Genomic DNA, 15630 nt, shown 5'->3' on the forward strand with positions numbered 1-15630 from the left:
TATAAATAATAAATTATTATTATAAATTATTAATTATTATTATTATATTCCGCTTTATCACTCCCCAAAGGAGTCTCAAAGCGGCTAACATTCTCCTTTCCCTTCCTCCCCCACAACAAATACTCTGTGAGGTGAGTGAGGCCGAGATACTTGAGAGAAGTGTGACTGGCCCAAGGTCACCCAGCAGCTGCATGTGGAGGAGCGGGGAAGCGAACCCGGTTCCCCAGATTACGAGACTACCGCTCTTAACCACTACACCACTCTGGCTTAGGAAGCTCAGGAAGAAGGAGGAATCAGAACCATGAGACAGGCCAGGTTGGGGTCTGAAACTGGGGGGAAAGGGATGGCACTATTTTCCGATTCTCATTTTAATTACCCACATGTGGGCCCCACAAATCTTATTTTCCTCCCACCGGTACTTACCCAGGTCGGACATTGTGGCTGCTTAATATCAGCTGATTCTCCATCCTAAGGAAACAAATAGAATCTCAGAGGTGGGCTTGGGACTCACAGGGTTCCCAAAACAGGACCAGAATCTCCCCACTTTTCCAGCTCCTCTCCGCAATGCCGCCCCCCAGGATACAGCTAAGAACCTGATTAAAGGACATGCCAGCATCCTACACATCTGGATAGGCTTGCCTAAACAAAAATGTTTTTAGCTGGTAAAGAGTACATGCCTTAGGCTGAGGGGACAATGAAAGGCCTGGTGTCAAGAAGCAGAGAGTTCCAAAGTTTTGCAATCTTTGCCAGAACCAAGAAAAGTACAGATTGACAAATTTGCCAATTTTGGTTCTCTAAATTCCTTGTTTCCCCAGCATTTGAGTGCGAATTTCTCATAATGAACCCATTTTTGTCTAATCAACACCCCCTCCCATAAAATAAACCAATCATTTTTGGGAGGGTTGCTTTCACAAACATGCATTTATATGCACATTTTAGTATATGCATTTCTGAACATATTTTTTTGCCTGGAGAACTGCATGGCGACTTTTAGGGAAATGTGGATTTTGAAGGATAACTGTGCTTCAGTTCACATTAGGCAAGCTCAATTTTAAACAAGAACAGAATCATTTCCCACAGGAAAACTGGAGAGGCCATGTTCGTTCTCAGGCTGAGGGACCCTCCATGGGTCCCCTCAATTTGCATTCACTGAATCATTGGACCCTCATTTAACCCCCAAAGGTGGACATGGAGTCCCGGAGCTCTGAGACCACTCCAGCCCACCGAAGGTGGTCTTCTTCCAAAAACAGGATCTGGGCTGTATCCTAAAGGCCTGCGATTTACCTTGCGTGAGAAGGTCTGTTGCTTCCCATAGAGCTGAGGAAAGAGGAAAAACAGCAAAGAATTCACGTGTGAGAAGTTTATTTCTGGAAGCTCTCAGCTGCCTCCCACAAGCGCCAGCTTCCCTTCTTTGACATCCATGGAGAAGTTTTGCAACAGTTTTAAACTGTTGAGGGGCATTTTGAACATATGAGAGGAATTGTATGTGCATGGTTTTAAAAATAAAATAAAATCTGCAGACAGTGTATATTTTTAGGACCCATCTGATTTCTGTAACTGTAAGTTGTTTTAAACCATTTTAAATGTTTTCATGTTCTAACCTGCCCTGGGACCTTAGGGTTAAGGGCAATGAATGAATGAATGATATGAATCACAGTGAGGAAGACCACGACTGACTGTTGAAGTCATGTTCAGTTTTCTGCTCTGCATACCTGCAATTTCAGAGTCATATTATGGCTGAGGGAACATCCCTTCCCCAATAACAATACAAATTTTGTGCAACATCTGTTTCCATTTGAATAACTGGGCCCCACCCCCACCCCAAACCACTTTGTCCCCAAAGGTGGAAATGGAATTCCAGAAGCCTGCCCTCCCTCTCTGCCTCCTGGCCGATGTTGTTTAATCATACCTGAAGGAGCGTCTCCACCCCCATTGTTCTGTCCAGATGCTGAGGTCCAGCACAGAGGGCCTTCTGGTTGTTCCCTCACTGTGAGAAGCAAAGCTACAGGGAACCAGGCAGAGGGCCTTCTCGGTAATGGCACCCGCCCTGTGGAACACCCTCCCATCAGATGTCAAAGCGATAAACAACTACCTGACATTTAGAAGACATCTGAAGGCAGCCCTGTTCAGGGAAGTTTTTAATGTGTGACATCTTAGTGTATTTTTGGTCTTTGTGGAAGCCGCCCAGAGTGGCTGGGGAAACCCAGCCAGATGGGCAGGGTACAAATAATAAATTATTATTATTATTATTATTATTATTAATTATTATTATTATTATTATTATTATTATTATTACGCCGCCGATCGAGCTGGGTTTCCCCAGCCATTCTGGGCAGCTATCAGAATATATAAAACATAATAAAGCATCAAACATTTTAAAAAGTCCTGATACAGGGTTGCCTTCAGATGTCTTCTAAAAGTTATGTCGTTCTTAACTTTTAGAAGACATCTTAACTTATGTAGTTTGCGCTTTTTGGAGAGAAAATCTGGTTTTCTCCAAAAAGAGAGATTTCAGGCTCCATCCTGTAGGTTTGCTACTTACCGTGCTGTAGGAGGCATGATGGTTACCACGGTGGGGTCCGATTCATTGCTAAAGAAACAGGGAAAAGGATCAAAGAGGTTTTATATATATATATAAAATATTTATTAAAGTTTCAAAAAAAGAAATTACATAAAAACAAGAAATACAAAGGTAAAAGACAAAAATAAAAATACAAGAAAAATACAGAATAAAAAAAAATAAGTGCACTTACAAAAAAAGGGGGGGGGAATGAACCTTTCCATATCTTACATTCATATCCTTGTTTCCCTGACCTCCTCATACCTCCCTTTTTTGTGTTCCAATTCAATTAATTATTTCAGCAATTTATTTCCCTCCTTATTATCCTGATCTTTGATCTTAATATATTATAACATTAAATTTTTACCTATTTAGAAATCCAATTTTTCCATATTCTTTTATATCATTACAGCTAGAAACCACTTAACTTCAATCAAACATCATTCTAACATTCATTAATTTTGCAATACTTCTGTAAATAGTCTTTAAATTTCTTCCAATCTTCTTCCACCGACTCTTCTCCCTGGTCTCGGATTCTACCAGTCATTTCCGCCAATTCCATGTAGTCCATCACTTTCATCTGCCATTCTTCCAGAGTGGGTAAATCTTGTGTCTTCCAATACTTTGCGATGAGTATTCTTGCTGCTGTTGTAGCATACATAAAGAAAATTCTGTCCTTCTTTAACACCGATTGGCCGACTATGCCCAGGAGAAAGGCCTCTGGTTTCTTCAAGAAGGTATATTTAAATACTTTTTTCAATTCATTATAGATCATCTCCCAGAAAGCCTTAATCCTTGGGCACATCCACCAAAGGTGAAAGAATGTACCTTCAGTTTCTTTACATTTCCAACATTTATTATCGGGCAAATGATAGATTTTTGCAAGCTTGACTGGGGTCATGTACCACCTGTATATCATTTTCATAATATTCTCTCTTAAGGCATTGCATGCTGTAAACTTCATACCTGTGGTCCATAACTGTTCCCAGTCAGCCATCATTATGTTATCAAAGAGTTTAGGAGGGAGAATTTTGGCGCCTCTCCGTTGTGTCAAAGATGGTCGCTTCTTTAGAAAAGTTCCATGTCCCTTATTTGACTGGGGCTCTGTTTTCTGCTGTTCACTGAGTCTCTTTGGTGCTTAATTTGCCTTCTGGGGACACCTCATTCAGTGTTTTGGTGTGAGATGCTACCGTTGTCATTCAACTCCCCTCCCCAGGGTCTAGTCAACATATGTCTTGGTGGGTTGATGAGATACATCTTCAGGACATAGGAACATCCAAGGAGGCTGCTGGATGAGGCCAATGGTCCATCTCACCCAGCATCCTGTTCCCACACCCAGATGCCTATGGGAAACCCATGAGCAGGATCCGATCACAACAGCAACTCTCCCCTCCTGTGGTTTCTGGAAACTGGTATTCAGAATCATTGCTGCCTCTGACCATGAAGACAGAGGAGAGCCATGATGACTGGTAGCCATTGATAACCTCCATGAATTTGTCTAAACCTCTTTGAAAGCCAGAAAGCTGGTGGTTTCTCATGTGGAGACAACCCATGAGAATGGAAGTGCATGAGCAATTGGGCTGTCTCCCAGTTTCTCACCCCCCCTCCCCATATTTCCATATCGGTTTGTGATTTGTTTATTGTTAAATCCTCATGAGAATTCATCAGCATTATTGCGACTTTCTCCTAATGCAGACATATTTTGTAGAGACATTCACAGAATCACAGATTTGTAGAGCTGGAAGAGACCACGGGAGTCAACTAGTCCAACCCCTTGAAATGCAGGAATCTTTCACCCAACCTGGGACTCGAACCCACAACCCTAAGATTAAGAGGCGCATGCTCTACTGACTGAGCTATGGGATTTTGCCTGATATACACATTGTGGAAAAGCAATCTCGTGTAGGCACCAGCTCTTTAGGATGACCCAGTGCCCACACAGGCCATTCGTATGCTGGTCAAAAACCTGGCTCTTCAAGAAGGCTTTTGGGACCAGCTGATCTATTGGATCTCCTACTACTACTACTCAGAAAAAAGTGGGATTGGGCTTTGCTTTTTAAAAATTTGTGCTCAGGCCATATTCAATATCTGACTCCTCCTATCCCTCTGATTCTCCTTCCGTTTCAATTTTTTTTAGTCATTTTGCATACAACTTTTACATTTTTGGTTAGCCCCCTCAAGATTTGTGCAAGATCAAACTGGAATGCAAGAAGGAGAAGGAGAAGGAGAAGGAGAGGAGGAGGAGAAGGAGAAGGAGAAGGAGAAGGAGAAGGAGAAGGAGAAGGAGAAGGAGAAGGAGAAGAAGAAGAAGAAGAAGAAGGAGAAGGAGAGGAGGAGGAGAAGGAGAAGGAGAAGGAGAGAAGGAAAGGAGGAGAAGAAGGAGAAGGAAAGCAGAGGAGAAGGAGAAGGAAAAGAGAAGGAGAAGGAGAGGAGAAGGAGAGGAGAAGGAGAGGAGAAGGAGAGGAGAAGGAGAGGAGGAGAGGAGGAGGAGAAGGAGGAGAAGGAGAGGAAAAGGAGAAGGAGAAGGAGAGGAGAGGAGGAGAGGAGGAGGAGGAGGAGGAGAAGCAGAAGAAGGAGAGGAGAGGAGGAGAAGGAGAAGGAGAAGGAGAAGGAGAAGGAGAAGGAGAAGGAGAAGGAGAAGGAGAAGGAGAAGGAGAGGAGGAGGAGGAGGAGAAGAAGAGAAGGAGAAGGAGAAGCAGGAGGAGGAGGAGAGGAGAAGAAGGAGGAGAAGGAGAAGGAAAAGGAGAGGAAGAGAAGGAGAAGGAGAAGGAGAAGGAGAGGAGGAGGAGGAGGAGGAGAAGGAGAGGAGAAGGAGGAGGAGAGGAGGAGGAGGAAAGGAGAAAGAGAAGAAGAAGAAGAGGAGGAGAAGGAGGAGGAGAGGAGAAGGAGAGGAGAAGGAGAGGAGAAGGAGAGGAGAAGGAGAGGAGAAGGAGAAGGAGAAGAAGGAGGAGGAGAAGAAGGAGAGGAGAAGGAGAAGGAGAAGGAGAAGGAAAGGAGAGGAGAGGAGAAGGAGGAGAAGGAGAAGGAGAAGGAGAAGGAGAAGGAGAAGGAGAAGGAGAAGGAGAGAAGAAGGAGAAGGAGAGGAGGAGGAGAAGGAGAGGAGAAGGCGAGGAGAAGGGAAGGGAAGAGAAGGAGGAAGAGGAGGAGGAGGAGGAGAAAGCATCACCTTGTAGAAGGTAACATAGTCAGGAGAGTTACCAGCACAACCCCAAAAAGAATCGCTCCCACAATGCAGCCAAAAGCGAGCCCTGCGATAGCTCCAGGAGTTAGACTTCTAGGCTTTCTCAGCTCTGGAGTCTTTTCTTCTGTGGAGACAAGGAAAGGCAACCGTGAGAATGAGGAAAAGGAAGGATCACAAACTTCTTGCTCCAAATTGTCAAAGCTACTTTGCTTTGGCAAGTGAGAATCAGGTTAAGTTTGCATGGAATCGTAGAGTTGGGAGGGACCACCAAGGGTTATCCAGTCCAACCCCCCTGCAATGCAGGAATATCAGCTGAAGCATCCATGACAGGTGGACATCCAACCTTTGCTTAAAAACCTCCAAGGGAGGAGAGCTCACAACTTCCAGTGGGAGACCATTCCACTGTCAAACAGCTCTTACTGCCAGAAAGTTCTCCCTGATGTTTAGTCGGAATCTCCTTTCTTGTAACTTGAAGCTCTTGGTTTAAGTCCTACCCTCCGGAACAGGAGAAAACAAGCTCGCTCCACCTTCCAGGTGGAGCCTAGGACTTGCCAATCAGAAGGTTGGCGGTTCGAATCCCCACGACGGGGTGAGCTCCCGTTGATCGGTCCCTGCTCCTGCCAACCTAGCAGTTCGAAAGCACATCAAGCGCAAGTAGATAAATAGGTACCACTCCGGCGGGAAGGTAAACGGTGTTTCCGTGCGCTGCTCTGGTTCACCAGAAGCGGCTTAATCATGCTGGCCACATGACCCGGAAGCTGTACGCCGGCTCCCTCGGCCAATAAAGCGAGATGAGCACCACAACCCCAGGGTCGGCCACGACTGGACCTAATGGTTAGGGGTCCCTTTACCTTTACTTATCATAAATGTGAGCTGAGTCAGATTTCTTCCCCCGGTTCCCAGTCCTTACCTGTGACCAGTAAGAAGGCCTCACCCACTTCGTTAGCAATCTTTCTAGTCTTGAATATTTCGTAGAGCCCAATGTCGTCGAATGTTACGTTCCGGATGTGCATGGAGCAATCGAAGCTTGGCGTCTGGCGTCCATCATAGGCTGCTTTAGGGTAGAATGCAGCTTTTGGGGGTGGGTGGTAGAGGAAGATGGGGAAAGACTCGTCCTTTTCCCCCTTTGTCCACAGGCAGGAGATGACGTCTATCATAAGCCCTTTGGGGACGAAGGTGACATCCTGCCCTACCAGGGGGTATTCTGGGTCTAGGCTGACATCAATGGTGATATTCTGAACAGCTTGCGTCAACAGGAAACATGAACTCAAGATATGACCTAGAGGTGAAGGGGTAGAGAAGAGACAGTCAGGGCAGGGCTACACTTGACAATTATATTGTTATAACTGCATTATAAACATGTGGCACCAGATGGCGCTGCAGAGCAGCAATCCATCACCAGAGGGATTTTCCATTAAGAGCTTTTCTAGCGTTTTTTTCCCCTATAGAGTTTTTTTAAATCTGTATAGATCCAGCCTCAGTCAGTTCTAGGAAGTGACATAAGAAAAAACTCTTATATTGGATCATACCATTCTATGCATGGGGGTCTGCTGAGGGCCTTCTGGTGGTTCCCTTGCTGCAAAGCTACAGGGAACCAGGCAGAGGGCCTTCTCGGTGGTGGCGCCCACCCTGTGGAACACCCTCCCATCAGATGTCAAAGAAATAAACAACCACCTGACTTTTAGAAGACATCTGAAAGCAGACTTGTTTAGGGAAGTTTTTAATGTGTGATATTTTAATGTATATTTTAGAAGCCACCCAGAGTTGCTGGGGATGGCGACGGGAGATTGTTTGCAGCCGCGAGCAGGAGATATACAGTGGCGATTGGGCAGGTGATTGATGTATGCACCGAGGGCTGTTTGGGATTGGCCGTTGTGGTGGCAATTGGGGGGGCGATTTGTGGCTGCTGGTGGCGATTGGGCAGATGATTGTTGTTTTTTGCGAGGCGTGCGATTGACAGCTGCGGTCAGGCAGGTCAGGAGGGTGAGTGATTGTTGGCAATCTGCCCCCCATAAAGCTCAACAAGTCTGGGCAATCCCCCCCCAAGGAAAAAAAAATACCCTCTGGGCAATCTCCCCCCATTTTCTTAATTTGGAGTCCCCAAAAATAGGCGTTGTGTTATACACGGTGTGTGTGTGTGTGTGTGTGTGTGTGTGTGTTATATACGAAAAAATACTGTAAGTCCTGCCCCACATAGTCAATCACATGACGCAGCACACACAAAGCTTTTGAATGGCGGTACCCATCAGTTTTTTGGGGGGAAGCCCCCTCGAATATTTTATGGCAAAGCCCCCATGGCCCCTATGACTAGCCCACAAAGGCAGGTCCATGTGCTCTACGAAGGGTTGTATCATCAAGAACATGCCTCCCATGGAGGGTCTGATGAGACTGTAGCCCCTTCTCTGGTGGGTTTGAGAAGGACGTTCCGCGACTCCCACACGCCCAGCACCAATATGGTCAGCACTGGCTATGGTACAGTCACTTCTGAGAAAGCGGTTGGTTGGGAGCTAACCAAGCATTTAACTAAAGATCAGTACCGGAGTTTGTTCTTTTCTTCCACCCTCCCAATGCCCTTTCCTTTCATGCCATGTATTTTGGATCGTAACATTTAAGGGCAGGGACTACAGAGGCTGGGAGTACTTTTCCACCGAAGTGCAGGGTGTAATGAGGAGGAGGAGGGAAAGGTAAACACCAGGGGAAGAACAAGAATCAGGTGGGGTTGGACTAGATGATCCTCAAGTCCCATTCCAACTATGAGTTCTATGAGGAAGGTCTGACAAAGTTGCACCCCTGGGAAAAGGGGTTAGTAAGGGGAACATGTCAGAGACATCACTTTGCCAACAGAGGTCCGTATAGTTAAAGCCATGGTTTTCCCAGTAGTGATATGTGGAAGTGAGAGCTGGACCATCAAGAAGGCTGATCGCCGAAGAATTGATGCTTTTGAATTATGGTGCTGGAGGAGACTCTTGAGAGTCCCATGGACTGCAAGAAGATCAAACTTATCCATCCTGAAGGAAATCAGCCCTGAGTGCTCACTGGAAGGACAGATCGTGAAGCTGAGGCTCCAATACTTTGGCCACCTCATGAGAAGAGAAGACTCCCTGGAAAAGACCCTGATGTTGGGAAAGATGGAGGGCACAAGAAGGGGATGACAGAGGACGAGATGGTTGGACAGTGTTCTCAAAGCTACCAGCATGAGTTTGACCAAACTGAGGGAGGCAGTGGAAGACAGGAGTGCCTGGCATGCTCTGGTCCATGAGTTCAAGAAGAGTCAGACACAACTAAACGACTAAACAACAACAAAGGAGAACATTATATCCTCTTTACATATTTCAAAGAACAGTTGTATTGTTGCACCACGTTGTCAGGATTTTGGGGTTGGGTGGGGCATGGCTTGTACTAAGACAGCCAAAGAGTTACATCACCTCGAAAGGGCAATTTTAGATCTAAGTGCCTCCCCATGGAGTCCCAAATAAACTCTCACCTGCTAGAAGGACCAGGGCCCAGGATCTCCCATGGCTACAGGAGGCGCCACCTTTTGGGCACTGTCCACATGATGTTCCCGCCCCTCTTGGAGATGGGAGGGGCTTGGACATCCTGGGAAGGTGGCCTTTGTGCCCAGCTGGTTGCTTAAGTTCCTCCCGTGCTCCTTGCCGCCAGCGGCTGGGACCCCCAACTGAGCCCACCCACTCCCCACCCACCCCAGGCTGTCCTCCTAGGCCCAGGGTGCTTCATCCATAGCTCCCCTCTTCTCCCCTCCACCCCACCCCTCCACCCTACAGCAGTGTGAAGCTCCCTGGTAACCGGAAGAGGTCACAAAGCAGAGGTCTGAGCCACAGGGAGCAGCGTGTGACTGGGGTAGAGTGGTCCTGTCTGGGGAGGTTCTTCTGAAAGGCAGGCTATACATTTGTACACCAAGCCAGAACTTTTTGCCATTTTGGAGGTGGGGGCAGTTGGTTTGGGTCAGCGACAAGGAGATTCCTTCCCCCCCCCCCATAACTTTTATTAAATTTTATACAATTATGACACACTCTACAACAACAACAAAAGAAAAGAAAAGAAAAGAAAAGACAAAAATAAAAATAAAAATAAAAAGAAGAAAAAAACAAAAGATACATCTGTAACAGATAACAACCAACACATAAACCACAAAACAATCTTAGTTATTTAAAAATCCAATCTTATAAACATATTAATTGACTTCCTCAAATCCCTCCCTTCTGAATTTCCTTGTGTCTGAATGTAACAGTTTTCCAATATCATTATTAACCCACAATATTCCAGTTATAATCAATTTTCTTCACTTTTCTTAATGTTCTAAATCTCATTTATTTAAATGAATCATAATTTGATCCTAAGCCTATTTGGTACTTTTGTGTAACTTCTAATTTTTAATATTACAATATTTATTCAAATAGTCTTTAAATTTCCTCCAATCTTGGTCTTCTTCTTCTTTCTGGTCATGGATTCTTCCAGCAAGGTCCGCTAGCTCCATGAAGTCCATCATCTTCATCTGCCATTCTTCCACAGTTGGTAGTTCTTGTGTTTTCCACTTCTTGGCTAGTAAAATTCGAGCAGCAACGACAAGGAGATTCCAAGCCAACTCCCTGAATTATCAGCTGTGTGTGTGTGTGTGTGTGTGTGTGTGTGTGTGTGAGAGAGAGAGAGAGAGAGAGAGAGAGAGAGAGAATTTTCACATTTCTTTTCACATTTTACAAAACACAAGAAAACTAATAACGTTTTTTACTCATTCACAAAAATGTATTTAATGATAATAATAATAATAATAATAATAATAATAATAATAATAATAATAATAATAATAATAATAATAAAAATTTTATTTATACCCTGCCCTCCCCGGCCAGAGCTGGGCTCAGGGTGGCTAACACCAGTAAAATTACAGTAAAAACATAATAGGGGAGAAAACCCAATTTAAAATACAGGTTAAAATGCAGTTTAAAATGCATCCTCATTTTAAAAGTAGCCCATAGATCAAAACCATAAGGGAAGAGAGAACATAAGAGTCAGACTGAGTCCAAACCAAAGGCCAGGTGGAACAGCTCTGTCTTGCAGGCCCTGCGGAAAGATGTCAAGTCCCGCAGGGCCCTGGTCTCTTGTGACAGTGTTCCACCAAGTTGGGGCAGTACTGAAAAGGCCCTGTCTCAAGTTGTGACCAATCTAACCACCTTGCGACTTGGTACCTCCAAAAAGTTGTCACTTGTAGACCTTAAGGTCCTCCACGGGGCATACCATAGGTACATGGGTCCTATATACACCTCTATTGCTATAACACCCCAAATGGTTTAAATTCTGCATAGAACTATGCAATATTAAACAGTTAACATCTATTGTTATTGCTTGGAAAGGGGTCGCATGCTTGAAAGGATAGTCTTTCTTCACACACGCCACGGCCTCGGCTGAAATACCCATCACAGCTGAACCAGAGAAGCCAACTGACGGACAGAGCATCGCTTTAACACCAGGAAGTATAAATCTGAAGACAATGAGTGTCTGCAGCTGGAGAAAAACAAGATCGTTATCTATTTCCTACATCCACTTTCTGCACAGAGAATTGGATCTGCCCTCACTGGGAGGGAAGCTGGGACCCCCAAACTGCTCTCTTCCCATCATAGATTTAAGGCCAAGCGACTCTGGAACTTATAAACTGAAAACAGAAAGACCTCTGAGACATGAAACAGTCCATCATTAGGAAAGATTTCCCCTTTTCCTATCTTTTAGAGACTCCCAATGTGCCTTTAGAGGGTTCTCAGTACATGGTCTCGGACCAGGTTTCTGAGCACCAGCTTCCTAAAAAAATTGCCTTGTTGATTTTTGTAATGAGAGTGAGCAGCCGATGTCACGAAGCACAGAAACCTCAGCTTTCCTCAAATTGTATGCTGTGCTTCCTCATTTTAGGAACCATCGGCTTTTAATTGGTGCATCTATCGAAGCCGGGCGATGTTCAACTTGCCCTTGCAGTCCATACCTCTGATTCAATAAACATTTGTTGTGATTCGGGAATGTCTGTCGTTGATCCTACAGACCACAAGGAATGTCTTGGTGACTTGCATCCAGAACTTTGGGGGGTAATATCACAAATGATATTTAAAAATTGGATTTAAATGCTGGGGGCGGGGCAAGGCAAGTTGGCATTTTGATGCCGCTGGCATTGGGCTGAAGTTGTCAAAGATTTGCATGCATGAGCAGCACCCAGCCAATGGGAACTTGAGGGTTGCAAGGCGCTCCAGGGATGGGCAGGTCCAAGGCAGGTTTAAAGGAGAGAGAGAGAGAGATGTCCCAATGACCCAGGGACATTATTTACAATGAATTTTTAAAAATATTAAAATATAACTTTAGCAAAAAAAAAAGAGGCATTTTTATTAGGGCTAATTGATGAAGAAATTGATAAAAAATATGTAAATTTATTTATGTATGCCACAACGGCAGTGAGAATCCTCTTGGATCAAAGGTGGAAGTAGCAAGAACTCCCTACATTGGAAGACTGGAGAATAAAAAGGGTAGAATTTGTGGAGTTGGTGAAGCTGATGGGGAGAATCAGGAATCAGCCCGAAGAAAAATATCAAAAGGACTGGAGCAAATTTATTTATTATTTGAAAGAAAACTGTACTCATTTAAAAACGTTTGTAGCATTAACGTGAAATTATGATGCCGATTTATAAATAAGAATGTGATTTCTTAACATGATTATAGATAAAGAAGTGATTATGGGAATGCGAAAGATATGTTATAGGCTATAGGGGTGTCAGAAAGAGAGGTAGAAGGAAGTCAAAGCTCACTTTGAGCAAATAAGATGTTGTGAATATGTGTATTGAATTAAAATGAAATGTGGAAAAATCCAATAAAAATTGTGTGTGTGTGTGTGTGTGTGTGAGAGAGAGAGAGAGAGAGAGAGAGAGAGAGAGAGAGAGAGAGAGAGAGCTGTCAATTTCAGGACATTGGACAGCTCTGGGAAGGGAAGAAAATCTAAGATAGCTAAGGCATTTGCAATTTCTCCCCCTCTGTACATTATCTCAGTGCATTTTAAATCGACTTTCTTTTTGGTGTGATTCTTTGGCCAATAGCTGCATGCTCACTGGAACAAATTAATATGCCGTCCACCAGGCAAGGCCTTTTCCACCTGCCTTGCCCTCCAGTCTCTGCTTCTCAGTTGTATTATTTTATGTACTGTGACTTGCCATTGTTTTTATTGATGATGGTTTAGAAATTATTTATTGTACTTGTTAAGAGTGGGTTCCTGTTTAATTTTTATATGCTGATATTTAATATTCCACACTGTTCTAATGGATTGTTGAATATGACATTATTTGATATCGGTTGCTTATTTCAAAGTTATGTTTTATTATCACATTTTTGTATTGGATTAGATTTTTACAATATCTATATTGTCATTGTCCTATAAAGAACAATGAAATTGAAAAATCTACATAAGACATTCAAAATCCCCTAAAAACTCTGAAACCCCATTTTAAAATACAATATACTATAGAGACTCCTTATACTGCGTTTAGAACCAGAATTGCATTTGCGTAGAAACTGTTTCTCAGGCGGCTAGTCCTGGTCTTTATAACCCTATACCTTCTTCCAGAAGGAAAAAGCTGAAAGAGATTATTTCCGGGGTGTGCACTATCCTGCGCTATCTCTGCAGCTTTCTTATGGCACCTGGAAGCATAGATTTGATCCAAGGTGGGAAGAGTGCACCCAATTATTCTTTCTGCAGTCTTTACAACCCTGGACAGCATTGTTTTTCCCCTGGCTGTGCAGCTCCCAAACCACACACAGAGACCATAAGTTAATACACTCTCCACAGTACAATGGTAAAATGCCATCAACAGGTCCTTTGAGAGATTGTTTTTCTGGAGGATTCTCAGAAAATATAACCTCTGCCATGCTCTCTTCATCAGGTCTTTGCTGTTTTCTCCCCAGGTTAGGTCATCTCTCAACTCCATTCCCAGAAATCGAAACAGCGAGACCTGTTCCACGCACTTCCCCTCAATAATAAGTGGCTGAATATTCAATTTACATTTCCTAAAGTCCACAATAATCTCTTTTGTTTTATTTAAGGAGTAAGTTGTTTTTCCTGCACCACTCCCCCAACTGCTCAACTTCCTTCCTATAGGTCGCCTCCCCCTCTCTAGCCGTAATTAAACCAACCACCGTTGTATCATCTGTGTTATAAGGTTGTTATGTACTGAGTTGAATAGGATCCAAAATGCAGCAGTATGATTGGTCCGCAGGAGCCACCCAATCCAGCTCCAGGTGGAAGTGAATCCACAACCTGATTGGCCTACAGGAGAATCCCGGAATTAGCCAATCACGTGCAACCCATTGTGTAAATAATGTATATAAAGCAGACATTCTGGGGGAACTTCCATTCCTCCTCACCACTATGAGCTGAATAAAGAGCATGAAATCCACTCTAGACTCCGAGTATATTTCAAAGGAGTACATTCCTTGAAAACCGCCTTGGGTATAGTAAAATAGAAAGGTGGTATAAACATTAAGTGGCCGACTCTGAGGTTGCGGCGCTCATCTCGCTCTATTGGCTGAGGGAGCCGGTGTACAGCTTCTGGGTCATGTGGCCAGCATGACTAAGCCGCTTCTGGCGAACCAGAGCAGCGCACGGAAACGCCGTTTAGCTTTCCGCTGGAGCGGTACCTATTTATCTACTTGCACTTTGACGTGCTTTTGAACTGCTAGGTTGGCAGGAGCAGGGGCCGAGCAACGGGAGCTCACCCCGTCGCTGGAATTTGAACCGCCAACCTTCTGATCAGCAAGTCCTAGGCTCTGTGGTTTAACCCACAGCGCCACCTGTGTCCCGATGTGGTCTTAGCTGAGATATATTGAATGACTGACTCAGCTAGATGCAACCAATAAATGTTCTGGCTAAGTACACCCAGAACTTTCTGGTCAAAGTACATCAGGTTTACAAGTGTGGAGGAAGCAATGAAAGGCAAGAATAAGTCTTCCCCTGGGTGAGGGGAATGGGGCTCTCTGCTGGCCAACAGGCAAGGGCTTTCCGCATCTGTCTTGCCACATCTTCCAGCCCTCAGAGCCCTAGGAGCTTTCAGAAGGAAGTTGCCTGGCAATGGGGCGACACTGGGGGCTTTTCCTTGGGTGGAAAAGGAGCTGGGAGGCAGCACTTCTAGCAGGTGAGAGGGATTGGGACCCTGAGGGGGGAGGGGGGGAGGAAGACCCAAAGTGGGTTGCGGAATGGGTTACCCTTGATAGTCTTTGGTGGTGTGTAAGTAGGTTTCCGCACTGTACTTGTCTACCTTTGGGGTTCATTCCCCAAATCGATTCATCCTGCTGTTGCTGTAGCTACTGCTGTTATTAATACAAATGATTCCCCACCACCACCACCAGGGCCGCATTTAGGTTTGATGAGGTCCTCAGCTACTGAAGGTAATGGGGCCCTTTATATGTCCAGCTGTCCTTTGTCAACAACAAATGGTCGCTGTTTTTTTGTGTTGAATATATGCTATATGGTAATTTATGGACCCAACAGGTATCTAAAGCCATTTGCACATAACAAAATACAGTGGTACTTCGGGTTAAGTACTTAATTCGTTCCGGAGGTCTGTTCTTAACCTGAAACTGTTCTTAACCTGAAGCACCACTTTAGCTAATGGGGCCTCCTGCTGCCGCCGCGCCACCAAAGCCCAATTTCTGTTCTTATCCTGAAGCAAAGTTCTTAACCTGAAGCACTATTTCTGGGTTAGTAGAGTCTGTAACCTGAAGCGTATGTAACCCGAGGTACCACTGTATGTATTTTATCAAAGTAATTGTTGAACTGGAATACAATTAAGAAGAAGTAGATTAATAGTGAAATACAATTAAGAAGAAGTACATGGGGGGGCAAGAGAGA

General features: G+C 44.4%; 1 protein-coding gene across 1 annotated transcript; it reads right to left on the reverse strand.

Annotated features, from left to right (window-relative positions):
- Positions 1–419: 419 nt before the first annotated feature.
- Positions 420–9442, reverse strand: LOC308590526 (uncharacterized protein; the record flags this gene model as incomplete). The annotated part of the gene is made up of 6 exons (XM_081200652.1): positions 9226–9442; positions 6652–7020; positions 5727–5865; positions 2543–2590; positions 1285–1317; positions 420–468 (listed from the first exon to the last, which is right to left on the reverse strand). Exons 1-6 carry the CDS (start codon positions 9335–9337, stop codon positions 420–422), a joined length of 750 nt encoding a protein of 249 aa, XP_081056778.1. The 5' UTR covers positions 9338–9442.
- Positions 9443–15630: the final 6188 nt, after the last annotated feature.

Source organism: Podarcis bocagei (assembly GCF_964188305.1).
Source record: "Podarcis bocagei genome assembly, chromosome: 7".
Classification (NCBI taxonomy): Eukaryota; Metazoa; Chordata; class Lepidosauria; order Squamata; family Lacertidae; genus Podarcis; species Podarcis bocagei.